General features: G+C 48.5%; 10 protein-coding genes and 1 non-coding gene across 11 annotated transcripts; 7 read left to right on the forward strand and 4 right to left on the reverse strand.

Moving 5' to 3' along the window:
• Positions 1–1,354: 1,354 nt before the first annotated feature.
• On the forward strand, positions 1,355–2,994 carry V1508DRAFT_429856 (WD40-repeat-containing domain protein; the record flags this gene model as incomplete). Its single annotated transcript, XM_066941899.1, has 2 exons — positions 1,355–1,416; positions 1,467–2,994. The coding sequence occupies 2 exons, from the start codon at positions 1,355–1,357 to the stop codon at positions 2,992–2,994; spliced, it is 1,590 nt and encodes a 529-aa protein (XP_066798832.1).
• Positions 2,995–3,806: 812 nt separating this feature from the next.
• V1508DRAFT_363809 (uncharacterized protein) lies at positions 3,807–7,332 on the forward strand. The gene is made up of 2 exons (XM_066937282.1): positions 3,807–6,080; positions 6,130–7,332. The coding sequence occupies exons 1-2, from the start codon at positions 3,927–3,929 to the stop codon at positions 7,003–7,005; spliced, it is 3,030 nt and encodes a 1,009-aa protein (XP_066798833.1). The 5' UTR covers positions 3,807–3,926; the 3' UTR covers positions 7,006–7,332.
• A 240-nt stretch (positions 7,333–7,572) lies between these two features.
• V1508DRAFT_401744 (uncharacterized protein) lies at positions 7,573–8,590 on the forward strand (the record flags this gene model as incomplete). The annotated part of the gene is made up of 2 exons (XM_066938437.1): positions 7,573–8,001; positions 8,063–8,590. The coding sequence occupies 2 exons, from the start codon at positions 7,573–7,575 to the stop codon at positions 8,588–8,590; spliced, it is 957 nt and encodes a 318-aa protein (XP_066798834.1).
• Positions 8,587–10,508, reverse strand: V1508DRAFT_459174 (WD40-repeat-containing domain protein). The gene is made up of 2 exons (XM_066942739.1): positions 9,779–10,508; positions 8,587–9,727 (listed from the first exon to the last, which is right to left on the reverse strand). Exons 1-2 carry the CDS (start codon positions 10,431–10,433, stop codon positions 8,634–8,636), a joined length of 1,749 nt encoding a protein of 582 aa, XP_066798835.1. The 5' UTR covers positions 10,434–10,508; the 3' UTR covers positions 8,587–8,633.
• Positions 10,509–10,863: 355 nt separating this feature from the next.
• V1508DRAFT_347509 (uncharacterized protein) lies at positions 10,864–12,716 on the reverse strand (the record flags this gene model as incomplete). Its single annotated transcript, XM_066936693.1, has 2 exons — positions 10,864–12,245; positions 12,320–12,716. 2 exons carry the CDS (start codon positions 12,714–12,716, stop codon positions 10,864–10,866), a joined length of 1,779 nt encoding a protein of 592 aa, XP_066798836.1.
• A 2,301-nt stretch (positions 12,717–15,017) lies between these two features.
• Positions 15,018–15,692, forward strand: V1508DRAFT_408810 (60S ribosomal protein uL24). Its single transcript, XM_066939062.1, has 3 exons — positions 15,018–15,107; positions 15,188–15,300; positions 15,379–15,692. The coding sequence occupies exons 1-3, from the start codon at positions 15,092–15,094 to the stop codon at positions 15,628–15,630; spliced, it is 381 nt and encodes a 126-aa protein (XP_066798837.1). The 5' UTR covers positions 15,018–15,091; the 3' UTR covers positions 15,631–15,692.
• Positions 15,693–16,208: 516 nt separating this feature from the next.
• Positions 16,209–17,292, forward strand: V1508DRAFT_408814 (uncharacterized protein). Its single transcript, XM_066939063.1, has one exon. It carries the CDS (start codon positions 16,309–16,311, stop codon positions 17,068–17,070), a length of 762 nt encoding a protein of 253 aa, XP_066798838.1. The 5' UTR covers positions 16,209–16,308; the 3' UTR covers positions 17,071–17,292.
• Positions 17,241–19,307, reverse strand: V1508DRAFT_408815 (lariat debranching enzyme, C-terminal domain-containing protein). The gene is made up of 3 exons (XM_066939064.1): positions 19,012–19,307; positions 17,527–18,940; positions 17,241–17,468 (listed from the first exon to the last, which is right to left on the reverse strand). The coding sequence occupies exons 1-3, from the start codon at positions 19,123–19,125 to the stop codon at positions 17,383–17,385; spliced, it is 1,614 nt and encodes a 537-aa protein (XP_066798839.1). The 5' UTR covers positions 19,126–19,307; the 3' UTR covers positions 17,241–17,382.
• A 21-nt stretch (positions 19,308–19,328) lies between these two features.
• V1508DRAFT_363823 (chorismate mutase) lies at positions 19,329–20,859 on the forward strand. Its single transcript, XM_066937283.1, has 3 exons — positions 19,329–19,791; positions 19,846–20,109; positions 20,168–20,859. The coding sequence occupies exons 1-3, from the start codon at positions 19,584–19,586 to the stop codon at positions 20,467–20,469; spliced, it is 774 nt and encodes a 257-aa protein (XP_066798840.1). The 5' UTR covers positions 19,329–19,583; the 3' UTR covers positions 20,470–20,859.
• V1508DRAFT_453271 (ZPR1 zinc-finger domain-containing protein) lies at positions 20,523–22,429 on the reverse strand. Its single transcript, XM_066942537.1, has 3 exons — positions 21,234–22,429; positions 20,852–21,181; positions 20,523–20,791 (listed from the first exon to the last, which is right to left on the reverse strand). The coding sequence occupies exons 1-3, from the start codon at positions 22,257–22,259 to the stop codon at positions 20,753–20,755; spliced, it is 1,395 nt and encodes a 464-aa protein (XP_066798841.1). The 5' UTR covers positions 22,260–22,429; the 3' UTR covers positions 20,523–20,752.
• Positions 22,430–25,600: 3,171 nt separating this feature from the next.
• Positions 25,601–25,674, forward strand: V1508DRAFT_t2. Its single transcript has one exon. It is a non-coding gene; the product is annotated as a tRNA-Ile (tRNA).
• The last annotated feature ends 410 nt before the right edge of the window (positions 25,675–26,084 follow it).

Genomic DNA, 26,084 nt, shown 5'->3' on the forward strand with positions numbered 1-26,084 from the left:
GCCCGCTTCTTATCCCGACTTCCTTGTACGCCCCGCTCGGCTAATCCTGCGCCTCCTAGTTTAATCCATTCAACATTTTCCTTTCTTTTCTTTTCTCCTCTACCAACGCTGGCAACGCTGGGCGCCGAACCCGTCCCATCGAACTGACCGCCCGTCTCGAGTCGATTGTGTGTCGGCTCTGATTCTGCGCTCTTGTATGCTATTTCCCCTTTTTCTCGATCGCCTTATCGTTCGTCTCTTTTGGACGGCTTGCTCTGATTAAACCCGAGTTCGAACATATTCTGGCGAACAATCTAAGTGGTACAGAGTTGACTGACTATTTCGCAGTCTCATTCGTTCACGATCATTGCGATTTACATACCTCTGACAGCTTATCCCGCCCCCACATTTCGGCCGTGACACCATTTGCGATCGGCAACTATCGATTCGCTTATCCTTTGCGTCGCCTACTCTTTATCGTCCCTTCACAATTTATTTCCCCTTACAAGGTCGTCTGGTGTGGCAAATAATTTTTGGTGTTGTCTGTTCTAACCGCCAGGGCAGCCGCCTGCATCACCACATTTTTCACTCACAGCGTTCGACGAGCGTTGTGGCGGCAATATCGATTAACACCTGTTCACAACTCCAACGCCACAATCTGTCACAATGAGCTACCAGCGTGCTATTATCCCGCCCACGCAGCGCATCAACGAGCTGCTTGAGGCGCTCAAACAGGAATTTGAGACAGTCACCAATGAAGCCAGTTTGTATCGCATGCACAAAGATGATTTCGACCACAAGTGTATGTTTTTTCTTCTCTTTTCAATTGTTTTATTTTTATACCGTTGTGGGTTGTGGTGGCAGAAGGCTATTGGTGCGTGTGACTGCTACAGCATGACTGGCCAAATGCGACAGCCGCGAACGGACTGCTCGAGCTGCCGGATTGTTCTGACATGCATTGTACTGCGCCGTTGGCGTTCGACGTGCCGCTGGGCTGTCACTGTCAATGACTTGGGTAGAGGACCATCACACGGAGAGAAGACGTGAGTGCTGTGTGCGGGAACTCTGTCATGCAAATTGGGCGCGGTCATTTGGAGTCAAGGCTTTGTTGACCCCGGCAAGCTTACGAGCCGCGGTCGCACACTGGCTGGACACCCGCCGCATCCGTCGCCGGCGGTCGCGTCGCACCAACCGAGTCCTGCACCCCTGACAGGCTCGCGCCGCACTAACGTATTCTGGGTACCCATACCCTAACTCATATCCTCCCGACCTCCAATTATTTCATAAGATTTACTTGATAATTATTTTGTTATTTTCATGTCTGTTGTTGCATGAATCGATGCTAACGTGCACAGACAATCAACAAGCCGCAGAGATGCAGCAGATCCGGCAAAATGTCTACGAGCTCGAAATCAACCACAGGAAAATGAAAGATCAGTATGTTGTCATCTACGATGCGCTATCATGATATGTACTGACTATTCCAGTTACGAGGAGGAGATTTCTCGATTAAAGCGCGAGATCGAGACGCGGGGCTCCCATGTTCCTGCTGCTCTTCCACCTGCAACAGGTGCGCCTGTTCCACCTCCGGGCTCCCAAGTTCCGCCTCCATCACTTGGCCACTCATCGTCCAGTGTATTCCAAGGAATCATGTCTGGTCAGTCTGGACCCACTGGCCCTTCTCTTGCGCCTCCCCAAGACAACAATATGCACCAGCAGCAGCAGCCACCGCAACAGCCGCCTCCTCAGCAGGGTCCGCCTCCTGGTCTCCAGCCCGGCCTTGGGCAGGTCCCGCAACAGATTCCACCACAGGCACAGCCACAGCAGGCATACGGCTCTTCTGGATATCTCAATGGATATCACAACGCGCCTGTTGCTACTACTCCTCAGATGAGCCAGAACAGGGCAGTGGCCGAGACTCGGACATCACCACATATTACCCGGGCGAGCCCAGCACCGCCACTTGGCAATAATCTGGCAGACCTTGATTTTGACCGTGTACCGAACGAATACAAGAAGCAAGCAAATGACTGGTTTGTTATCTACAATGATCGTGCGCCGCGCATTCTAGACGTTGACCTTTTACACACTCTCGAGCACCACTCTGTAGTGTGCTGCGTCCGGTTCAGCGCCGACGGCAAGTACGTCGCGACTGGATGCAATCGCTCTGCGCAGATCTTCGACGTTCAGAACGGACAGAAGATATGCCACTTGCAAGACGAGTCCGTTGAGCGGGAAGGCGATCTATACATTCGCAGTGTGTGTTTCAGTCCAGATGGACGATATCTTGCGACTGGTGCGGAGGACAAGCAGATTAGAGTTTGGGACATCAAAACCAAGACGATCAGGCATCTTTTTAGCGGTCATGAGCAGGATATTTACTCACTTGATTTTGCGCGCAATGGCCGCCACATCGCGTCCGGTAGCGGAGATCGCACTGTTCGTGTGTGGGATATGGAGACTGGCCAGTGTGTTTTGACGTTGAGTATTGAGGATGGCGTCACTACTGTTGCGTTCTCTCCTGACGGCCGATTTGTCGCTGCGGGCTCATTAGACAAGAGCGTTCGAGTGTGGGACGCCACGTCTGGATTCTTGGTCGAGCGTCTTGAAGCACCTGATGGACACACGGACTCGGTTTACAGTGTCGCATTTGCCCCCAATGGCAAGGATCTCGTCTCGGGCTCGCTTGATAAGACGATCAAGCTTTGGGAATTGCAATCCGCACGCGGCCTTTCCGGGTCCCATAAGGGCGGCGTTTGCGTGAAGACGTTTACAGGTCACAAAGATTTTGTTCTCAGTGTTGCCCTCACTCCGGACGGACAGTGGGTGCTCTCAGGGTCGAAGGACCGAGGCGTGCAGTTCTGGGATCCCAGGACCGCGCAGGCGCAGCTGATGTTGCAGGGACACCGGAATTCGGTTATATCGGTTGCGCCCAGTCCTGCGAGTAAGCTCTTTGCTACCGGAAGCGGTGACTGCCGGGCGCGAATCTGGCGGTACGTGGTTGCTAACCAGTAGACTTGGAACGTGTAAAAAGAGTGGAGATATGGTAACCTATGTATTTTATTTGTATACTTTGTTCGTGTTTGTCATGTATTATTCTGTACAATGTTTTATTACATTTGTTTTATATCTTAAAATTGTCGAGTGTTATGAAGATGTGCTGAGTTTTGACACGTGATGTACACCTTTATTTTATTAGTACTATTATATCATTAGTGTTGTTAGTTGGATTCAATCTAGTATAGTGAGATGGTGTGTTGAATAAGTGTGCAGTGGTACTATTTGTTTATTGGATTTTTGATCAAATAAAATGTATTTTATATAACTATACTACAGCGTAAGTTACTTTCTGTGTGAGCTCGCTTAAAGGGGGGAGTTTCGCCCTGCGGGGAGATCTGGTTAGACTTGGCGTTGACAGGTGCAGTTGTAATTGTAAGTATAACCCACCCCCGCCTTCCACGGGGGCGGTCGGTTATAGTCAGAATATGTATATTCGACACTGGACCAAACTTGGGTGTCCGGTGATCTGTTGGTAATGTCAGATGTCACCAAGCCCATACAAGAGGAGATTAATCGGCCATTGTAAAATAATATCTCACTGTAGACAGAGAATTGGTTATGTGTGTGGTGTCTGCCGATGTGAAGCAGGACGGCATCCAACATAGTCCTAGCTGTGTATTATTTTCCTTTGGTATAATCTGTCGTTGGGAGGAGCGCTGATGCTCATCTGCTGTTGCTCACAGAATCACAAGCCTCCTCCGGCTCACAGCGGCGGCGCTCCACCATCGCGGGTCTCTGCTAGCCCTTTCATGCTGATGCCGCTGTTGCTGCTGTTGTCCGTCCCGCCGCGATTTGCCTCTCCATATCTGCTGGTGCCGTCTCCGGGCATCACCAAATTTGCCCGTCCGATCCGTCCTGCATCAGTCCTACGCTCACGCTCCGTCTAAATGCAGCATCCTGCTGCATTGGCTGCTGGCAGTGGGCAGCGCCAGCAACCCCACCACATCCCCGCAGTTTCGCTCATGGGAGGCCTGTCTTCCACTCCAAACGCGTCTGCCACCTCTGGCTCTGGCATGCTACCACTTGCACCGACGTCGACATCCGCCGCGACAATGAACGGACTTTATCTGGCAACGGCAGACAATGCAATGTCCATGTCCAACTATTCACTGCAACAGCAGAACCAGCACTCGCTTCCTCACCAGCCTCACCAGCTACAGCAATTCCATCTACCGCTCTCATCTACGCAGTTTCGGCATCCACAACTACTGCAGCCGCCGCCGCCTCCGCAGCTCACAATGCAGCATCAGCAGCAGCAGCATCATCATCTTCCTGGCGCTACACCGCAACCCGGCAATTCCCAGATCGTGGACATGCCGGCGTCAAATTTGCCGCCATTGAATATTAGCAGCTCGCAGGCGAGCAGTGTATCGCCCGGATCTGGCTTTGAGACGTACGACATGCCGTGGCCAGCCACGAGTACTACTTCCACCGGATCTACCGTTGCCGGAATGCCGGCGATCACGACCATGCAGCCTAGCATGCACCATCACACGCATTCCGCTGGACCTAGTCTGCCGTCTCCTGCCAATCACCAAATGCCAACTGATTCCGGGATGTATGCCCACTACAGTCTCTTGACGACACATTTCCCGCCGCCTGCAGCCCCGACAACTCCACCGCCGCAATCGCTGCATAGCGCCGCCCAGCAGCAGTCGCAATTGCAACAGACGGTATTGCCGCACTTCTCGGCGATATCTCCAAGGCAGCAACCGCTCTCATTACCGCATTCTGCGAAACTATTTGCGTCTGTTACGTCATCACCATTGGACGCTCCCGCGGCTGGAAATCCGAGCAATGTCACGCCCACGAGCGCGGGGCCAGGAAGCTCGGCTTATACTTCGTATGGACATGACATAATGCGAGTTGGTAACAACACGCCGACAAGTTTACCTCCGGCGACCGGGACACCGAACACGCTGATTGCGAAGCTAAATTCGTATCATGGTATGCATGAGTACTTCGACACTCCTCCACCACATCACCACTCGCTCTCGGTCGGGCCTACGTCTGTACCGATATCAGCCGGGTCATTACAGCCCTCGAGTTCCTCTTCAACTTTGCCTTCATCGCCATCGGATTTGCATCATTATTCCACGCACCACCAAGTCCCGCTCCGGCCGACAGTGTCGACGTATTCGAGCTCGTCGTCGGTGACGTCGGCGAACTCGTTGTCGTCGGCGGGTAGATCGGCAAGCTCGGTAAGCACTGTCGGTTCAGGACCGTCAACCGCAGATGTCACAAACTCTCTTGGCATGCTTCCACTGGAGTCGGGAAAATATTTGTCAACTGCCTCCGCAATATTTCCACCGCCTGCACCCACGGTGTCGCATCAGGAACGCACGAATTCCTCTGTGCCTGTTGCGCCGCCGCCGCAATCGCTTGCATCATCGTTACCGGCTACTGTACAGGCAGCTGCTCAAATCCAGCCTCAATTATCATGTCCTGTGTCCCCTGACCGAAAGACTTCACCTTTACCCACACATTCGAATAATGCACCAGCACAATCTGCGCTGCCCCAGGATCCACCGACAGCCAAACGAAGTCCTCTACAACCACGCCGTACAAGCAGACAATCGCCAACAAATTTCGACGACGGTTCGGCGCCACAGTTAGGATCAACCCAAGTCGACCACCTGATGCTCATAGTTCAAACCCGCGAGAAACTCAAAAAAGAGCGCGAACGCGCGCAACAATCGATTTCGGAGGCGGCCTCAGCGAATGCAACCGCGTCGACGGCGAACGGGTATTTCGGGTATGATTACAGACAGCAGCCGAATGAACGAACGAGTGGTTTGGGCTCGTTCTTCTTCTCTGGAAATGCGCCTGTTGAATCGTCGGGTGGTACTACACCGCTGACGGGGTTGACCACGAAGAGTGGGCGGGCGGGAAAATATTCTTGCATGGAACCTGGGTGTGGTAAGGTGTTTAATCAGAAGACGCATTTAGATATACATGGGAGGAGTCATACGGGTTCGAGACCGTATGTTTGTGATGTACCGAATTGTGGGAAACGATTTTCTCAGAGGGGCAACTTGCGGGTAAGTGATTTGGTGCTGTATTTATTTAACTGTTCTGACCCTTGGGCAGACGCATCGGAGAAGTCATACAGGCGAGAAGCCTTACGTCTGCGAATTCTGCAACAAACGGTTTGCGCAGCGGGGTAACGTTCGGGCGCATCTCCTCATCCACGAAGACTATAGACCGTATTCGTGCAAATTAGACGGCTGCAACAAGTCGTTCACGCAGCTGGGTAACCTCAAGGCGCATCAAAACAAGTTTCACACGGATGCGTTGGAATTGCTGGCGGCCAAGTTCCAGCATTATACGTCCGCTGATTACGACGAGAGCGCGATTCCGGAGGAAGATCGTGAGATGTTTTTATATTTTGCCGAGTTGTACCGGAATGCGAACAAAGGGATTAAGGGACGAGGGAAGGATTCGAATCGACTGGTTAAGGTCTCTCAGGATGAAGAAGTTATGCAGACGGGAGAAGAGGCTGCGTCGATTATGGCCGCTACTCAGGAGGCTTTGGCGGAGACCAGTGGCACAAAGACTAGATCACGAAGAAAACTGGCATCAGCGACCTCGAGCACGGCCGTCGGGGCAGTATCAATGGACACCCTCCTCGCGCCTGCATCACCTGCAGTCTCGAGCTCGAAATTAGCACCGTTGACAAATACCCCGGATGTAACCATGCCTCCGAGCGCACCGGCAGTTTTACAGCCTCCGCAAGGTACACAGCTGGTTCAACAACTGCATCCGCAACCGCAGGTTCTGCCGTCGTTTGATTTCGCTGCCGACCCTGTGGCGTTTACGGCCGGTGGTATGAACATGAGCACGACACGGCCGCTTTTAAGCGGACAGGCACATACGCAGTTACCTCCACTGCCGTTGCGCCATGCAACAGGGCCAAGCGGACAGACTGACATGTTGGGCGGCCACGGCGGGGCGCCGTTTTATTAATCATCAAAAGACATTAGCTAAGTTGTAATATTAGGTGGAATTTTGTTTCTATACAGCTTCTTACACGCATTTTACCACTATTTTGGGATATAAAAACTTTGGTGCTTTTTTTATTGTTTATGGTTTTGGATAATTGGATCGGATTGGTGAAGGGGTATAGACGTGGTGTTGATTTTGTCTTATTGTTTGTGATATCTAAAAGTACGGATGTTAATGGATTATTTGTTTTATTATATGAAGAATTCTATTTGGATGCTGTCGTACACCACGAAAGAAGACCTAGTGCGAAAAATGTATTCGCGGTTTTAGGTTTGTCGAGAATAGCCCCTGAAATTTGGGTGGCAGAGCAAAAATCAGATTGTCCCGATGGGTGTCAACTCCAAGTTGCAAATCACCAGTTTCGTTACATGACTTTGGGAAACGCGCATAGGCACTGATAATGATCATTTTGTGGTCATGCGTGGTTATAACTTACTGAATCGCCAATCTAGCATCACGTCACGTCTCCATCGCCCGACATTCGCCTTCACCGGATCCCGCCTGGCACACAAACGACGAAATATAACAATGCCCAGTCACCACGAGTCTCGACGTGCACCCCGTCATCTGAGCATGACGGAGCACTACATACCCAGCCCACTCCCCAATACACCATTCGTCGACACTCACTGTCATCTCCGCACAACGCTCGACATGGCCATCAGCAAACACTGTGCCAACGAGACAGAAATATCGTCGTTGCAATCCATGACCTCAACTTTCTTCCCGCCAGAACTCGAAGCTGTTATTGATGTGTATTGCGATATCCCGATCAATGCGGACTGGGAGGTTCTTGCTGACAAGGATACGTGGATAGGAAACACGTGGGCCGGGGAGTATTATTTCACAATGGGGTGTCATCCGCATTCTGCGAAGCTTTATAATGATGATATCGAAGCCGAGATGGTGCGTGCGTTGTCGCATCCGAGATGTGTGGCTGTAGGCGAATGTGGGCTTGTAAGTATGCTTTTTTGCAAATCCAGCGAGTACGAGTGCTAAGATTATACGCGGCATATAGGACTACAAGAAATCTCAGTCACCTCACGATATCCAGCGAAATGTATTTGCTAGACAAATAAAGTTGGCAGTGTCATTCAACAAACCCTTGGTCGTACACACCCGCGAAGCAGAAGAAGATACGTTGAATATTTTACGAGCTCATCTCCCACGCCAACATCTCATGCACATCCATTGTTTCACCGACTCAGCAGCCATGGCACGCACTCTTCTCTCTGAATTTCCAAACTGCGTAATAGGCATAACCGGCGTCATCACATTTCAAACTCTCAAGACCACGACGGAGTTGCTCAAGATGGGCGGCCCTGGGTTGTTGGGACGACTGGTGTTGGAGACAGACAGTCCATTTATGGTACCGTCGAATTGCCAACGCAAGAAGAAGCCGGTATACGCTGTTTCGCATTCGGGAATGATCCCGTACACGGCCACTAGAGTGGCGGAATTATTGTCATCTATGGACCACATAGTCGGCGCCGAGGACGTACTCGTGATTACGCGAGAAAATGCTAGGCGTATTTACGGTGTTTAGAACGTACATAGATTTTGTATTGTAGATGTACTTCATATAATATTTACACGTCATACTCGGCAAATCCATCCATCTCGTCCTCAGGAATGATCTCGTTTCTGTCCATTCGAGATCTCATGACCTCCCTAATCCGTTCCGCATTCGAAGGATCTCGATGAGGCTTCCACCGTCGCACGAGCATATCGTCGCCTATACTTATTATCTCACCATTGCATGTCCAACTAACGCCTGTCACCTCCTTAGAATGTCCATTAACCAAGGTCGTCGCCACTCTCCTTTGTCTGTCCACGTCACTTTTTGTCTCCATTTTACTAAGTGGCGAGGGCGTGTAGGTTAAATCACCACATCCTCGCCGCGACACTGGCAGTACCACGACCACATTCTCCGAGCTTCCACATGCGATATAAACACTACTCAATCCGGCCCTCTGAACCACCTCCTCGCTCGCCACACTGAGCTTCACATAAAACGAGTCTATTTTCAATTGCGGATCCCTAATACACTCCATCGGCTCAGACCCGTCCATCTCACCTATTGGATAGGCGAACAATCCACCGCTCTTGCTCACCGTCCATATCCTCGCGCCACCATAATCCACAGCAATAGACGTCACGCCGTGGTTTTTGTCCCCGCCAGATGTTTGTGAAGTGGGCTGTAGATACCGCTTTTCCAGACTGGTCTTGCGGAGGTCCCACACCCTGACAGATCCGCTCGCCTCGCCTGCGCTCAAGAGCGTGGTCTCGTCTAGGAACGCGACAGAGGTTACGCTTCGTGCGTGCGTGGATTTCGTCGCGCGACGGCCTTTCTCCGGGTTCTGCGCCCGCGTGATTTGCGCGACTGGAAAACTCTCTGCGGAGAAATTATTTCCTACCCGAGTGTCAAACAACGAGATCGTGCCTCCTCGCGTCGAAGTTGCTATGATCGCGGGATTACGAGACGATGGCGTGTCGAGAAATTTAACTTGCTTGAGTGAATGCGCGTCACATGGACGCAGAATTGAGGTGCACTGTTGTTTCTGAAGGTCGAAGATTCGGGCAGTCTGGTCGCCTGATGCTGTTGCGAGATGTGTATCTGTAGGTGAGAATGATAGGTCGAAAATCGCGTTGTCATGGCATGCGAGCTTCATTATCGGCAGTTCTGAAGTACGAGGTTAGTTCCATCTAATTCAACCGTAAAAACATTACTTACGAAAAGCATTGTTGACATCTGTATCCAAGACATGGACAATGCCGTCTTCACCACCGACAGCGCTGATTGAATGTTGTCGACAACTAGTCACGGAGAACGGAATACTTTGCCGTAGACTAGTTGATTCTTGGATTACATACGCATCATGTGCAGCTGTAGAGCAATATGTCTGTAACTCGTATTTGCTGAAATCAGCGCGAGAGTAAAATCGACGGGAAGCAGAACATCGTAATGAGAGCTCTCTGACAAACAGTCGTCGAGGCAACGACAACGGTCTCAGTGCTGCGTTGGGCTCAAGTATCGCAGCTGATACTACCGACGTCGAGTACAAACCATCCTGGCACGACCGTGGCTTTGGCGCCCTTTTAACCCGTTTGGTAGCTGGCGTGGTTTCTGGGGTGAGTAGCTGCTTGGGCGTGGAGTGCTCATAACGGCATTTCGCGTTCAAAAACGAAGATTCTGTAATATCACCTAACGTTGACACTGGCACTCCGTCTGCTGGCTGCGTATTCTGTCCACCTCGCCTATTGTTGTTTTCTTTGTCAATACTGGTAATTCCATTACCGCGAGTGGGCTGGGCATCCGATCGAGATAGTGATCCTATGGATGATATCGTCCCAAATGGATAATTTGGATGCAATGGCGAAGAAAACATTTGCTATATAGCCCCCGTCTTATGCTATCCAAATGAGACAATCAGGAAAGAAAAATGTAGGAGATTTGCTGTTCGAGGAGTTGTGTAAATATGGACCGCGTTGCATTTCTATGACCTATTGCTGGCAGAAGGTAAGGGTTTCTGCGTAACTTTATTGGGCGCGTCACAGACGCGTCGCAAAGACGCGTCGCAAACATTCAATCGATGTCGACTCATTAACCATCACAACGATGTCGAAGTAATGGATGATATCAGACAAGTTGCGATAAGCGGCTATAACTTTTGTAATACTCGAGCGTCAATTAACCCCTACTAAAAGCACCTGCTAAATGTACAATACGCCTATATCATATAACAAACTACTAATATCATACCAAAAATAATAATATCATTACCCCAACCCCGCCTTATAAAACAAAACTTTGACAAATTATAGTTCGTAGCTATAGTACAATCCCAAATTACCCTTTGGCTTATTCGCCTCGTCGTCGGCTTCACCATCTTGCCTCGAGGGCGGTTCGGTGTCAACTTGACCATCTTCCTGAGGTGCCCATCCGGCACCATAAGTCTTCAGGTCTTTTATGGCTTCTCTCAGCTGTCTTGGCAGCTTCGCAGACACGTTCGCGGTCTCTTGAGCAAGCTGTTTCTTCCGAGCATTAGCCCTCTCGTCACTCATCGGTATAGCTAAAGGTGTAAGCAACGAATTGGTAATCCTTGCCAACGTCTCGGGCCACTTTTCCAATTCCTTTGCAACACTAGGACCTAATCCAAGTTCAGCTTCAATTGGCTTGATATGCTTTTCAAGAATGTGCTTGTCAAATTCCGCAAGACTGTCGAACTGATAATTCAGATTGTTGTCGTTATGACATTTCTCCCAAAGACATTTATACCCATGAAGATCTGATGCGTCCCGATGTTTCATAAACACATGTCTTTTTAACGCCGTGATGTTGTGCAGCTGCGCACAAATATCTTGTTTGCCGGCGCGAATACAATGCCATCCGCAGTTATAGACATTATAGTGCGGTTCACTGCGAGTTACCACGCGTTTGACGTGCCGACGCCGACGGTCATTGGTCAGCGCGAGCCTAGCAGAGGTAAGAACAGGAGAGCGTTGGAACGATACGGTTGTCGCGGCTGACAGATTGCGTTGACTAAGGGATGCTGCAAGTTCCGTGGGTCGTGTTGTTGGTGTCGTTGGTGTTGTTGGTGTCGTTGGTGTTGTTGGTGACGTTGGTGTTGACGGGCGACCCACAACCATTTCTGAAGACTGAAGAGAAGCCTTGTCAACTTCGTCCGAATGTCCTAACTCCTTGATCAACGGAGCGTGAGCACTAGAGTCATCAAGGACTCGCGTGGCAGAAGTCGCGACAACAGCAACGTCTGATGATCCTTTCTGGGAAGTCTGCCGTGAACTGGCTGCAGTCTCAACACTAGTAGACTGAATAGCAATCGATGGCGGCTTTTCCGCTGCTAAGGATTGTAAATTCCGAGTCTCCTTGTTATTTATAACCAGTGGCGCTGCATGACTAGTTTGTATCGGTCCATTACAAGTCTCAAATGTTATCGAAGATTCAGAGCTACCTGGAAGAGAGTGTTTAGCCGAAGACTGCGGTTGTTTGTTCAATGTTGTAAATCCCGACAAATGTTTCTCCCCTTCGTCGGTCCCCGATTCCTCTTTGTCTAACTGTCTCACTCCATCTCGCGTTTTCTCGGACGCGGCCACACCTTGTGTAACTGATGTTTCTGGGGCTTCGGTTGGAGCGTCGACATGTATCTGCTCCGGCTCTTCAGTACCGGTAAAGGCGACACCTAAAATCTACTTAGTATTGCCTTTATCATTTACTGCTGCGTACGCGAGAGAGATAGACAACATCGAGCAATACCTTCAGAATCTTGCGATGAGCCAATACCCTTCTCTGCAACCCCCGCGATTTCAACACCCTCCATCGGCTCGCCATCATATGTATCACTCATATTCTGAACGAACTTCTCAGCTTCTTGGCCTAATTGTTTAGTAGGAGATTCGGGACTACTTAAAAGTTCCACGACCTCTCTGCTAAATTCACTTTCGTCAGCTTCCTGGTGGAGCTGTTGGGGGTTCGATTTCGTCGGAGGATCGTAACTATCCCAATCCATTCTGTCCGGCAATCGCTTTAGGTTCATCCGTTTCGTAATAAACCCCGCAACACCGAGGGGAATAAATGAATGATTCAGCGGCTCTTTTGCAGGATGTCGACCTAAAGCAACAAGCACATTTTCTGCGATGTGGTCTAACTTCATATGAGTGTAATTGTCTTCGATGGGTAATAGCGACAATTTCAACTCGCGCGACATATCTTTGTCTTTTCCAGGCGTTATCGCAATCTGGGCGGCGATGGACGTGGCATCAGCAGATGGGTTCGTCGTAACAGGAGCCTGTGCAGAGAAACTCTCGACTTGGTCTTCTCCTTTAACTTGGATGATAACCGTGTTATCGGACTCACTGACACCACTCACATTCTGCTCGACCAACTCCGCTTTCATGGCGCTGATAGCACCGAGAAATGCTTGAAGCGTTTGCACTTTATTCTGGATCTCTTTGATATCATGTGGTGAAAGGTTTACGCCGGATACCATTCTGCGTTGATGCTGTCGCATCCGTTCCAGGGCAAACTGTTTACGCGCCTCAAGCTCTGATACGGACTTTCCCTGTAACTTAATGAGATGCTCAGGAGCAGGTTTCGTCACCCCGGCTTCTGTGAGGTAGCCCATGTACTGCGCGAATGTGCCAGTAGCCTGCTGAGAAGGAGCCGAAGGTGCACGAATCGGCGAGATGCTGCCTGTCATGTGCACTGGATTCTGATTACCAATCTCAGCCGACTCTCCGGATAGAGTACCCAAATTCAATGCCGAAGGGTTTAGCGCCGAAGGCTGCTGCGTGATGGATTTCTGTGCTAGCACTGGTGATAGACTTAGACTTGAGATATTTTGGCCTCGTAGTTGCTGTTGTTGTTGTTGTTGTTGTTGTTGTTGTTGTTGTTGTTGTTGTTGCTGCTGCTGCTGTTGTCGTTGCTGTTCTTCTTGCCGTTGTTGTTGTCGTTGTCGATGTTGTAGTTGTTCTTGTAGTAGTAGTTGCTGCTGTTGTTGCTGTTGCTGTTGTAGTTGTAGTTGTAGTAGTTCTTGCTGCTGTTCTTGTTGTCGTTGTTGTTGTCGTTGTTGTTGCTGTTGCTGGTGTCGTAGTCGTTGTTGTTCTTGTTGTTGTAGTTGTTGCTGCTGTTGCTGTTGCTGTTGTTGCTGTTTTTGATAACGTGCTTGTAGTGCCTGATCGTGCCATCTTTGTTGGCGGCTTATTTCAGCATCGCGCAGCAAGTCTCGAGAGACTGCGTCATTTGGTATTGTTCGTCGTGCGCCGTTCATTCCGGAATTTATAATCTCATTACTCTGCCAATGGAGTTGACGTGACAGTGGAGATTGCTCCAATGAAATTAATGTGCCAGAGCCGCTATGTGCAGGCTGGATACCACTTAACTGGCTAGTTCGATGTACGGTACCCGGAATAGGTTGCAAAGGGAGTTGTCCTCTTGGAAGTTGAATCGCGCTCATTGAAGCTCCTGCGTAAGGCGAGACTGGTTGACGGTTTGCTGGCGAATTAATCGCCCACCCATAATCACCATTGATAATAGAAGGAAGCTGCACCTCCTCAGCAAATATTAAAGGATCCAGTCTCTTTGCGTCAGCCATGATGCTCTCAGCTCTAGCCAGCATCCTTCGAATACGGATTCGCTTCTCGCGGGAGTTCATCTCCGCCACAGACGCCATATTTGAAGGTCCAGTGGATGGAGTTGTAGCATGGTCGTCAGTCCCCGATACATGGCTAGACAGGTCTTGCATATATACAGTGTGAGACATCAAGCATTATTTGATCGATCCAAGGCTAAACCCGTCAAGATATGACAAGGGACTGGACTGTTGGCTTAGTGCAATTAGTGTTCCGAACCAAGTATAAAGTCCACAGAGCAGCTCGCCGTCCTGAAGTTATGGCTTACCACGAATATCGATATTATACGATATGTAATAAAGAGAATCTCAAACCAAAGCGTCAACAACTGTTGTTTCTGATCTGACCGCCGCTGCTCCAAAGACTATGAATGCTGGCGGTTATTTGTGTGTTTCCCAAAAGCATGTGCGGCTGTGCCCCCTTAGCCGCCTTACACCTAAGGCGGTTGATTACAAAAAATGATTCCTAATTTTACAACCACGCACTAACAATAATGCCAGAGTGGTAGATTCAAACGATTCAGAATATATCACAAATCATCGATGTGACAGTTACATACTCTGTGGTCGCATCTCTGGCCGTGACTCCATTGTTTGTCAAGGGGTGCCGCCCGGCAACCATTTACTGCCACAAGTAGCCAACAAAACTCACAGACCCGAAAAGTAGCCTTTGATCCCAAATTTAAGGTTTTTGTGTAGTACCCTAATGATCTGGCATTAGGGCTTTGCAGTTTGAATGAACAGGTTGCGTGACTGCTAATTTATGGTTCCTGTAATCAATGCATCACCACCCACACAACGATGGCCATTGCGAAGCTAGAGTGGAGGTTCGAGGACTTAATCGAGCAATCGTTGCTTTACGATTTGGTAGCCAATTGATACCACAGCGCACAGTCACAATGAAGATCTCTAAAGGTGTGCAAACATTATTTCTTATGAATGGATTCACGGACCTTTTTAATATTCAAGGATACTGGTGCTGATGCAGATTTTAGATGTCTCTTCCTCCCGTAGCAAGTCGCGCAAGGCGCACTTTGCCGCTCCGTCTTCGGTTAAGCGAGTTATAATGTCTGCCCCTCTATCAAAGGAGCTTCGAGAGAAGTACAAGGTTCGTGATGTCTCTGAGACTGTTATGCAGCTTGTGTATTTTGACACGATACGACGGTATTGACATAATCGTTATCAGGTGCGATCCGTCCCAATTCGCAAGGATGACGAAATCTCTGTTGTTCGGGGCTCATACAAGGGCAAAGAGGGAAAGGTTACTCAGGTTTATCGTTTGAAATACGTCATTCAGGTCGAGAAGTTAACCAAGGACAAGGTTGATGGATCTTCAGTTCCTGTCTCTGTCCACCCATCTAAGGTCGTCATCACCAAGCTAAAGCTTGACAAGGACAGAGAAGGTCTCTTGACTAGAAAGGCGGTAAAATCAGCATAGATGTACATTGTATTTAGCAAATGAATGATGGCCGGATGTTACAAATAAAAAATAGTCAGCTTATTGGGATCATTGCAGCGGCTAACGTTTTCATTCGTGACCTTGTTAAACGCTATGATCAATAGTCCACTGCAATGACCGCTAGCCGGATATACCGCTGAGCTATGGTTCGCGGTTTTGAGCTCATTTACGAGTTATGATATACCGTGCATCAGAGTCAGATGCGACAAAGTTTGGGAATTTATCTCCACGCGCACGTCGTTATCAGGTGTGATTATATGGTGCTCGAAGTAATTCGAATTCCAGAAGTGGTAAACGACTCCCAGAGATCGATTATGATCGGCGTTGATTGCGACGTTGATAATTACTTGCGGCAGAATTCTTCTCACATTTTCCCCCATGGAGGTAGAATTTTGGACGCGAGCAAACATGTAGAAAATTGCAACTGAGTAGCTTATAATTAATTATTCAAATTTTGCTAGTATTTTGTTTAGGGGTGCCATTGATAGGCTGCACAGTGTAGTTCTAATTGTGATTTTAAATGACCTCTGTCTAAACAGAGTTTTCTTCCTGTCCGTGTCGCATGAACTCTTCCTTTACTTCACAGAGACAACCAATGTGCATATCATAGCTGCTAGGATATGCATTGCTTTGTTTCGTATTCAATCGAATGATTTCATGATCATATTGGCAACTGTGGGGATGTCGGCCTCTGACACGACTACTATTTTGCATCTGCAAACATCGGCGCACTCGATTATTAGACAATCGCCAGCAGTCGCCTCCCATCTCTACGGCAGTTTTCGAGAGATAGCTAATACAAAATTCATAAATCTTCCAAGTCAATTAGCACGTTCGGCATGTGCAGCATGTAATACAGTCTGGATTCCCGGCTACAGTCTGAAGGTTTTGTTGCACGCTTCTCATTCAAAGAAAATAGTATCGCTTGCTAAGCGCAAGGATAAGCGGCAGAGACAAACGGATAAAATTGTCAAAGAGGGTATCGAGCAAAACAATACGGATGCGGTTTTGAAGAAATTTGCAAACAATGGTGTATTTCCGAAGAAAAAAACTATCGACTTCAGGGATCAGATATATCATACACAGGTCCTTTGTTACATTTGTTTAGTTTGCGGGCATATGACAAGGTTCTCGATCCCTGGTATCAATGTAGTTTCACAGAGTAAGAATGTCGTGCCGACTGTGATTGAGACTCCGACATCGACACCGCAAAGAGCAGGTGGAAACTTTGGAATAATTACACCTATCCAAGATTCACCAAGCTCCACTAGATTATCAACTAGTGCGTCTAGCAGAAAGAGACAGAAAATGAGAAAGCAGAATTCTCTGCAACAGATGTTAGCTAAGGCCAAGGCGGAAAAGTCGGAAAAAAATCAGACGATGAAATTAATGGATATCATGAAATCGGCTACCAAATAAGGGTTAAATGAACCTATTGTATATTTTGTACTTGCAAGTGGTTCAGGAGGCGATTACTTCTAAAATGTAGATATATATATAGATTTTATTTTCAATGCCGTATTCCACCTTAGAGAGTGAAGTGAGACAAAGCACCTGTCTTAAGTTCTGTTCTGCTTTGTGTAGATTATGGAAAGTAAAATATATATATATAATTATAATATGTACAGATAATTCACTATACAGTTATTTACATATTATGCTTGAGACCAATAAGACAATGCTTGACATGATCGCAAAGATACGATTTGCCACATGATCTGTGGGTGGTCTCTATTGGCCCTGTTCTCTCCATATTCGGTTCGGAATTCCCAGCATATCACAAAAGTCTTGCGTTTGTGTGTTGTTATATTCAGTGGCTATTTATCGTAGGAGTTAGTTTACTATCTCTGTGAATAGTGTTATACATATACATACGCTGAAATTTCGCTGTACGCATGGAAGAATCGTCACTTTGGCTGAATGGAGCAGTATGGACAAAATTACTTGGTATTTCCAGCTTGCCTACCTCCACTATGTTCTTCTGTACCCACTCGCGAGCTTTACGAATGCTCTCTTCCAATGCTTTCTGCTCAGCAGCGGTGGCAAATAACTTTGGTTGACGTTCATCTAGACTCATGTAGGGTTCCATGGCTTTAGTAATGGCAAGCCATTCAGGATCGTAACATAGTTGATGGGTTTCTCCAATATGCTCCTGCGTAGGCACTTGCATAACCTGTAAAAATTCCCGCCTTGGAAGGCACTTATCGAGGGCCAGAAAGCGAGTTTCAGTAAAGCCAGTATCTCCCCTTTTACTTTCTGTAGAACTTGTGCCAGCTTCATCCTCGATTGTCACCAGACGCGCTGACGGAGTCCGATCTGACATACCGTTTACCCGTATCTCTGGCAAAGAGTCAATCTGGCCAACCAACGACTTTGTTACACCTTGAACGGTAATGTCAGTGGCAAGGTTGTCCTGGTTGTCATCATCGGCTTCTACCAAGTTCTTGTCTTCTGGGGAAAGACTCCTACTCCCTTCTTGCCGACTGAAAATGTCTATTTCGATTTCATCTTCGTTCGCATAAGAATTGAGGACCGCACCGTCCACTGTTGTTGGCATCAAAGTATCACGGCCCATCCTGACTCCACGTGCATTTCCAGCTGGCCCATCCTTCGATATGACTGTAGCAGAGATTTGGCGAAAATTTTCTGTCATCTGAGTCGCTTGATCTGTGCTCATACTAGTAGGCTGGTCTGTCGGTTTGTGCTTAACAATGGCCGCATACTTCACGTGGAGATGCGCGCTTAGCCAATGACGCGGTCGTATTCGACCTAGCAGGCTCATCGCCGGAGGGGAACCTAAAGCCTTGCTATCAATATCTGATTTCAAGAATTTCTTCTTGGTCAATAGCTCGTTTAATCGTCCAAATTGCTCGACTCCCGCAGGCCAGTCGTGAGAAACCATGATCTCAACTTGTCCAGATACTTGATAGAGCTTCAGCACGTCATATTGTCGGACGTGGTATATAGATCTCTTTGTGCCTTCTGAATAGGGCACTCTTTCAAAGTGACCTTTATAGTAGTCCCCTTCTTTCCATATGCCAGACAGCCCGCCAATACGAACTCCATCAAAATTCAGTATATTTCCGGCTCCTGTGTAGTAAATATTGGGAGCCACCCAACCGCCGTAATACAGCTCCCATAAATAATTGCTAGCTTCGTGGTTTCCTCCAACAAATATTGTTGTTATTGGGGCCACCTTTTTGCCTGAATAGTATGCATGAAAATCGCCAAGCCGGTGGTACTTCGCGGGGACTGCCATACAATTAAGATCCCTCCAGTTCCTAGCTGCCTGTACAACAACGTTAGAATGATCGTTATAAGTCTCCGATAATAGCAAGATTCGATGTCAATATTTCATACCTGGAAGTCTCCTCCAATAATCAGTAGATCAATTGGCACACTCAGTTTCTGTAGGGAGTTGTAAATCTTGTCGAGTTCGCCATGGCAACAGCCCTCGAACGCGATATTGACCATACTCTAGAGAGCAGGACCGTTGCACATATACAGGATGATTGTACGCTTGTTCACTGTTCCATCCAAAAGCGTACTTTGACTTCCTTTAGTAATTCAGTCGTTGATGACCATCCGCATTTAGCTGCTACATCGGGCGAGCTGTGCATCAGCCGCGCGATGTAGTAGAACGTTTGCCCTACCTATCCAACGAACATCAGGCTAACCCTGCACATAATTAATTGGGTCAAGGCAGTATCTGTGATATCTTCCGCGTGCATTTCATCTCGGAAGCATCATTTCAATTAGTTACTGCCGAGTTACGCCTATCCGCAGTGAACAATCTAAGCCATCCAGTTTCATACTAGATAATCCCCGCATGCACTACAACCTTTGGGACTGTTCTGCATCGGGACTTAGACTCATTGCTGCACATTTCTGAGCGTATTTTGCATACATTGCATACTGTATTCAGCAACAGAATGGATTTCTTAAGACCAGATACAGTAATGGATCTTAAAAACATCAGGGCGGTATTGGTGAGAATGGAGGATACGATTGTATTCAACTTAATCGAACGGGCCAAGTTTCCACGACAGCCCTCCAGTTACCAAAAGGGCGGCATAGCCATCCCGGAGTTCGATGGATCATTCGTCGACTGGATTCTTCGAGAAGAAGAAATTGTTCATGGTTAGTCGCCGTGTTGTCACTGCGCTAATATAGCACTTGTTAATGTTCCAATAGCAAAGGTGCGACGTTATCAATCTCCGGACGAGGTTCCATTTTTCCCTGATGATCTGCCAGAGCCTATATTGCCACCAATTTCCTATCCACCAGTATTGTACCCTCATCCCAATAAAGTAAACGTGAACGATCGCATAAAAGACTTTTACGTGAGCGAGATCGTGCCATCAATATGCCCAGAGGGCGAACAGAAAGAGAATCTCGGCAGCAGCTCCTTGTGCGATGTGGAGTGCCTACGGTCACTTTCTCGGAGAATACACTTTGGTATGTAGAGACAATGAACCGGAAGTATCAGGCGAATTCTAACTACCTGTTCACACAGGCCGTTTCGTGGCAGAATCAAAGTTCCTTATGGAGCGAGAGACGATGACGGCCATGATCAAGGCGAAGGACATGGCGGGCCTCGATGCGGCAATTACCAATAGTGCAGTTGAAAAGCAGGTTCTTGCACGTCTGAAAAAGAAAGCGGAAACATACGGTATTGATCCAAACTTGATGTCCAGTCCAAACCATAAAAAAGTCGATGCAGGTGCCGTAGTTGCTATGTACGAGAATTGGGTCATCCCGTTAACCAAGGAGGTTGAGGTAGAATATTTATTGCATAGATTAGATCAGGAAGGCTAGACTGGAAGACTAAGGCGAATCATAGAGCTATAGCTGTTATGCATTGATTACGCATCATTATCACATAACTAGCTACTCAATATCTCACCTCCATGAGCCATGGAGATTTCAACTAAGATCTGGCGCGCTAACCATTAATTGAAGATCAATGTACAAAATATTCACGCAATCTGTCAGTACTGAAAATCAATTTATATGTAACCCTGTGTACTTCGACTGCAGATTTGCTCCTATCGCTATATACAGCATCTACTCCAAAATATGTATTAACAGTCATTAGTCTCTAAACATTAATCTCGTTAAGGCCAAGATCTTCGTTTTGCTATTCAATACTGTTAACTAAAATCATCTTGTGAATCTTCGCACACAAATAGAAACTAACCTCTTCAGTTCTCTCAACTTCCTCGATCGTCATATTAGGATCGGGGTCAGGCGCGTAGACATTTTGCAAGTAACTCGCTGCTAGCGGATCATCCAAGACGAGAGTGAACGTGCGCTTGCCCTCAATTGCATCCTGAAGACCTTGCAAAAATGTGCTCCACCGCTCGATACGTTCCGGATCCATACTATCTGACGTCTCACTGAAAACTCTGGTGTCAAGCTGTTCGAAAACTTCTCGTAAAAGACCTTCAAGAGTGGTGAATCTTCCACCCAGAGTACCCGCCGTGAGGTCCAAGTTCAGTTCAGGGATAGTGAGAGCGCATGTCTCGCTCTGAATGATCAGTTAGCCACATCATAATGTCCAATTCACTATTGATTCATGCCTTTAAGATATCTCTAGCCATATCCTCGGGATCATCAACCCTCAGGGTAATTCTCTTTCCCTTGGGCGGGATCTCACCGCCTGTCTTGACCTCATTACTTTTGTAGCCACAGTTATCGCACACTGTGCTCATAATGACAACTTCCTTAAAATGTGGAATATCAACCAACTTCATATGAGTATCGCATCGTCGCAAACAACTGGGACACGTAGCTTGGAAAGTATGGATTTCGTCGTTAGATATCGGGAGCGTTTGCTGACGATCAGCTTCTTGCTCGCCTTCATGTTCACCACCTTGGGTGTCTTCGTCGGCGTTGACTAGGCCCAATGCTTGGTTCTGCGAAAGTGTTCTGAAGTACTCAGTCTTCGACCACTTCTCGTGAGACTCGCCGGGCGACAGCTCAATCCAACTATTTCCAGCAGGATCGTCGACTACGACTTGAAATGGGAATACCTTCCCGTCCATCATTTCCTGGGCCTTGGCTACAACCGCTTCGATCTTTTGGAATGCTTCAGGATCGCTATACTTTCGAACAGGCTGACTTTGAGATAAATCTTCCACAACTTCGGTCAGTAGACCTTCGATCGTAGTAAGTTGTCCTCGCTGGTGTGGGATTTCCAAAGAAATCGAAGGAAACGCGCAATCACATGATTCCGACTTTACGATCTGTCTATTAAGATCATCCTTCGACTCGATCAAAAATCTATACCGGGATCCTTTCTCTTGAATCTCACTGGCCGGTTGAATTTCTGAGTTTCGGAATCCACAATGAGGGCAGGAGAATGACATCAGAACGATTTCTCTGAAGTATGGGATACGGGTGAGCAGCAACCTGGTGGTACCATTTTCGCGGCAATTCATGCACAAAGACTCAATTTCTTGAACTAATTGTGACTCCTGGTCTGCCTGAGTATTTAAAACGCCTTGCTCATCGTTGGTACCCTCGGGGGCACTAGTAATGGCTTCAACAGTCGAGCCGAGAGGCTGGAAAAGATTGGAGTTGTCGGCGTCTGGAAGTAACGGCATGCTGATCGTTGACTCTAAACAGCGTGCATGTACAATTCCGAAATAACTGTATACTAATCTGAATCCTCTGAGAAACCGAAGAAAGCTAGGATATCGCAAGTGAATTAATTTCTGCACTACAGAGATGTGGCCCTCAGAAATTTGTTCGCCTATACCCTTATCCCAAGAGTGTACTCAAAGCCGCTCGGACGGCGCACGCAACAACCGGAGAAGACTTGGCCTAACCCTAATCAATAATCAGCGAAATTGATTTTTCCCGAAACCCCTCGGACAAATACAATCTCGAGAAGAATCTTCCAACTTCCAGTAGGACGAAGCAGAGCCGAACGAAAGCCATATTGTGCGCAGCCAGCTATGACGCGATCAGATTAGGTTTGCATGTGGTGGATGGAAGTGAATAAGGATTGACTAGGCGGGGATCAGATGGTGCATAATAGTGTTACAAAGTAAGTTACATCTCGATGATCAATTTCAATTGTGACACGGCGAATGCGTCCACAATTCGAACTGGTTGAGGTGTGTTTCATCTGCAGTTTATCACTTTGAGGCACGAGTCACGGGCGACTAGCAGTACGACCAGCGACAAGGATCAGTCGTCTGAATTCATCCCACTGGGCATGCGGAGTCTCAGTGGTCAGCCGTAGTTGGGGTAAAGTGAGTCGAATGTAGTTGACCCACGGAATCGAGAGCGCCAGAGAGAAGGATGACAAGATTGGGACATGAGAGGAGTAGTGGGTGGCCGGGGTTTGATGAATACACCTACCGCAACGAGTCCAAATAGATGCAAACGAGGCGACGTTCGGCACCCCGTGGCTGCGGGTAACTGCAGGAGTCCGGATACAAAGCCGGAAGGTATCACAGGCCCGGAGTGTATTGAGAAGAAATTCGGGGATCGGGGTTGTGTTTTATCCGGCACGGCGTGGTTGGTCGGCATCCACTTGGGACTGTGAACACAGTTCCAGTTCCCGCCCCAATTGTGCTGCCGGTAGCAGAAGGCCGGGACTGCAGTGACCAGACCGCTCAATTTAATGCCTTAGCGGCGCGGTCCGGGGGCTAGTATTCTTGGTGGGGTAGGGGGCCCACCCCGAGGTGTACATCGCGGTCCGCGGTCATCATGAACACCGAACTTCCGTCTTATTCCGTCCGCGGTTAAGGACCGTTCTGGTACTGTCATTCTCCAGACGGGCTTCGACTTTTTTCTCGCGACATTGTGGCGCGCGCTCTTCAACAAGCGTTCCCCGCCAGTTCTCAGCAACTCCTCCATGATCCAACTGACGGCTGCTACTACCTCACCACCATGGAACCGTGAACTCATCTAGGTCGACACTCTTGTGAACCATACTCTCCTTATCTGCTCCCGCTCCATTATATGATCGACATGGGTGCATCGCCAGGTTTCCCGCGTTGTTGAGCTCAAAGTCATTGGCGTCTGTTCCAACCTCGCGCATGGCTATGACCACGTCGCCTCGGTCTTGCAGCCTATTTGGCAGTATTCTCCAGGCCGAATTTCCCCCGCGCATGGCTGTGACCACGTCGCCTCGGCCTTGCAGCCATTTAGCAGTATTCTCCAGGCCGAATTTCCTCGTGGCAAAATCAGCGCCGTTCATGAGGATGCTCTTGAAATCGCCTTGTCGTTGAGCGAGAAGCTCCACCATCCCGCCGCGCACTCTTGACTCATCAACCCAGCACCTCATTTCTTACAGTTTCCGTCGCTTGTTCGAATCCGCTACGTCCCCTCGACGTGGTGCATCTACTATCGTCAAACAGGCTACGGTCGTGCTATTGCACCGCTGGTAAGACCCCGTGCCGTCACTGCCACTCGACCAGCTTATCACTCGAACTACTGTTGCCAATGCGGCAGCGAATGTCCAGCACTCGCACCTCCACCAAACGTAACCTTCGACTACTTCTAAGGGTCCTCGTTTGCTATTCTGCGCCTCTCTGAAACTGGCCAGCCATTGGCCGAGAAAGTTGATCTCTTGCAACTGAAATTCTACATTGTGGATTTAATGTCTCTTCACCGAATCTGCCTACACAGGTATTATTTGAAAAGCTAATGCTCACATTGATCAGCCTCTTGCCCGCAATCGCTTCTCTTGCGCACTGGATGCTCGACGGCAGCTAGGATGCACTGACGTAGTGCTCCGAGATTTACGTAACTGCCAGAAAACCCATCGAAGCGACGAGCGACCAGAGGAACCCAGTTGGCCCGAACCCGAAACCCGAATGAAGATGTACATAAGATCCACGGGCCCAAAAGTACGAGCCGATTCCTAGGTACATGAACTACTGTACAAAGGAAGAAAATGGTTGGAACAAGCCGAAAGAAAGACTAAATTTTTAATTGTAACCCAGTGTTGTACAAGCTATTTACATGCATGTCCCGGCAAGAAAAACGAGGCAAAATGAACAAACAAGTAAATAGGCAAAAAAGAGGGAAAAAAGAAACGAAGCCGAAAGCGACGGCACCAGCTGCCTGCCAGGGCCCGTAGGCTATGACAGCAACACAGTCGGCGCAAATACTTTTTTGGAGTATCCACGCCTTGGTCTGGACAGTGAAAGGTAGCGGAGCATGGGCAGCGGGAAGCTGGTAGTGGTTAGAGTGATGAGCAGTGGATTTGCAATGACGGCACGGAGTCTTCACTGCCGTGCAATCCTCCAGACAGTGGCTAGTTTGGCGACTGTAGATACACCAGGTATCAGAGACGTAGCGGACACGAACCGTCGAGGAAAACTTGAAAAACTGGGGGGCCGGACTGACGAGCCGAAGGATATGGGGCAGGATGGTGCGATTCTCATTTAGCGCGAGGATGACCTCCAGCGCATCCTCATGGATGGTGCTGGTGCCAACACGGGGCAATTCGGCTTGAAGAATCGTGCAAAGCTGAGGCAACATTGTCGTAACCATGAGCGGGCTTTGAGAAAACTCCAATGAGTTTCAGCTCAACTACTGGAAAGACTTGGCGATGTGCCATGTCGATCACGGTCAGGCATCGGGAGCCAGTGGTGAGGGTAGTGTCCACCAGAGAAGCAACGGAGATCAAGTCGGGCTCCATCGTGGGTAGGTAGAAGTTACCATCGATGGGTTTGTGGAAGATGAGACGTTGGGACGTGTCAGGAAGTGACTGACTGTTGGAGAGCGCCGAGCCACTTGGTCGCGCGAGAACGAGTCCGAGCCCGTCTGGAGGATGACGGTGCTCGGACGGTCTTTTACCGAAGATGGTGTTTCGGTAGTGATGATTGAGGGGATGAGCGGTGCCGGACCTACTGAGTTCGGTATGTTTTTACCAATTTTTAAACGTTTGCTATAAGTAGCGAATTCTAGATCAACCCTCGTGATTGGTCTTATGGCCCAGTTGGTTAAGGCATCGTGCTAATAACGCGAGGATCCGCGGTTCGATCCCGCGTAAGACCAGCTCCAATCAGTTACTTCTTTTTGCTTTTTTGGTTTGCCTTTTTGCTTTTTACTTCTTCTCCATTAAAATAATGTACGGTAACGGGTCGTATGGATAAGGCGCCGGTTCCGACTGGCCGTCCGACTTCAACCCCACAGTGTTTCCCGCAATGGGCCATACAAGAAGTAAAAGAGCTATGGAACCTGAACAACAATTCCGGCAAGCTCTATTAGCCCTCTAAACTAATGGGCGTAACAGTATTAATGCCGCTGCTGCTCAATTTCATGTTAGTCGATCTACCCTTCAACGACGCGTCTGGAGGCGAATCAAGTCTGAAGTGCGTGTAAAAGAAGAAGAAGACCATTGCACGATGAGTCTCTCGATATACTGTGGCAGGGCGCCCTGTAACCCAAGCGTTGGCGGTGGAAAT

The sequence above is a fragment of the Lipomyces doorenjongii genome, assembly GCF_038497915.1.
Source record: "Lipomyces doorenjongii strain NRRL Y-27504 unplaced genomic scaffold V1508scaffold_2, whole genome shotgun sequence".
In the NCBI taxonomy this organism is placed as follows: domain Eukaryota; kingdom Fungi; phylum Ascomycota; class Lipomycetes; order Lipomycetales; family Lipomycetaceae; genus Lipomyces; species Lipomyces doorenjongii.

Excerpts from the sequence above, each read along its gene's own strand:
- V1508DRAFT_363809 (XM_066937282.1), top strand. The coding sequence starts at position 3,927 with ATGCAGCATCCTGCTGCATTGGCTGCTGGCAGTGGGCAGCGCCAGCAA. Across the intron at positions 6,081-6,129 it reads CTCAGAGGGGCAACTTGCGG|ACGCATCGGAGAAGTCATAC; the intron begins GTAAGTGATTTG and ends ACCCTTGGGCAG.
- V1508DRAFT_459174 (XM_066942739.1), bottom strand. The coding sequence starts at position 10,433 with ATGTTTTCTTCGCCATTGCATCCAAATTATCCATTTGGGACGATATCA. Across the intron at positions 9,728-9,778 it reads AGATGTCAACAATGCTTTTC|AACTGCCGATAATGAAGCTC; the intron begins GTAAGTAATGTT and ends CTCGTACTTCAG.
- V1508DRAFT_408810 (XM_066939062.1), top strand. Across the intron at positions 15,301-15,378 it reads AGCTTCGAGAGAAGTACAAG|GTGCGATCCGTCCCAATTCG; the intron begins GTTCGTGATGTC and ends AATCGTTATCAG.
- V1508DRAFT_408814 (XM_066939063.1), top strand. The coding sequence starts at position 16,309 with ATGATCATATTGGCAACTGTGGGGATGTCGGCCTCTGACACGACTACT.
- V1508DRAFT_408815 (XM_066939064.1), bottom strand. The coding sequence starts at position 19,125 with ATGGTCAATATCGCGTTCGAGGGCTGTTGCCATGGCGAACTCGACAAG. Across the intron at positions 18,941-19,011 it reads TTATTGGAGGAGACTTCCAG|GCAGCTAGGAACTGGAGGGA; the intron begins GTATGAAATATT and ends GTTGTTGTACAG. Across the intron at positions 17,469-17,526 it reads GCGTACAGCGAAATTTCAGC|CCACTGAATATAACAACACA; the intron begins GTATGTATATGT and ends TACGATAAATAG.
- V1508DRAFT_363823 (XM_066937283.1), top strand. The coding sequence starts at position 19,584 with ATGGATTTCTTAAGACCAGATACAGTAATGGATCTTAAAAACATCAGG. Across the intron at positions 19,792-19,845 it reads AGAAGAAGAAATTGTTCATG|CAAAGGTGCGACGTTATCAA; the intron begins GTTAGTCGCCGT and ends ATGTTCCAATAG. Across the intron at positions 20,110-20,167 it reads TTCTCGGAGAATACACTTTG|GCCGTTTCGTGGCAGAATCA; the intron begins GTATGTAGAGAC and ends CTGTTCACACAG.
- V1508DRAFT_453271 (XM_066942537.1), bottom strand. The coding sequence starts at position 22,259 with ATGCCGTTACTTCCAGACGCCGACAACTCCAATCTTTTCCAGCCTCTC. Across the intron at positions 21,182-21,233 it reads TGGCTAGAGATATCTTAAAG|AGCGAGACATGCGCTCTCAC; the intron begins GCATGAATCAAT and ends CTGATCATTCAG. Across the intron at positions 20,792-20,851 it reads AAGTTGAGAGAACTGAAGAG|CAAAACGAAGATCTTGGCCT; the intron begins GTTAGTTTCTAT and ends AGTATTGAATAG.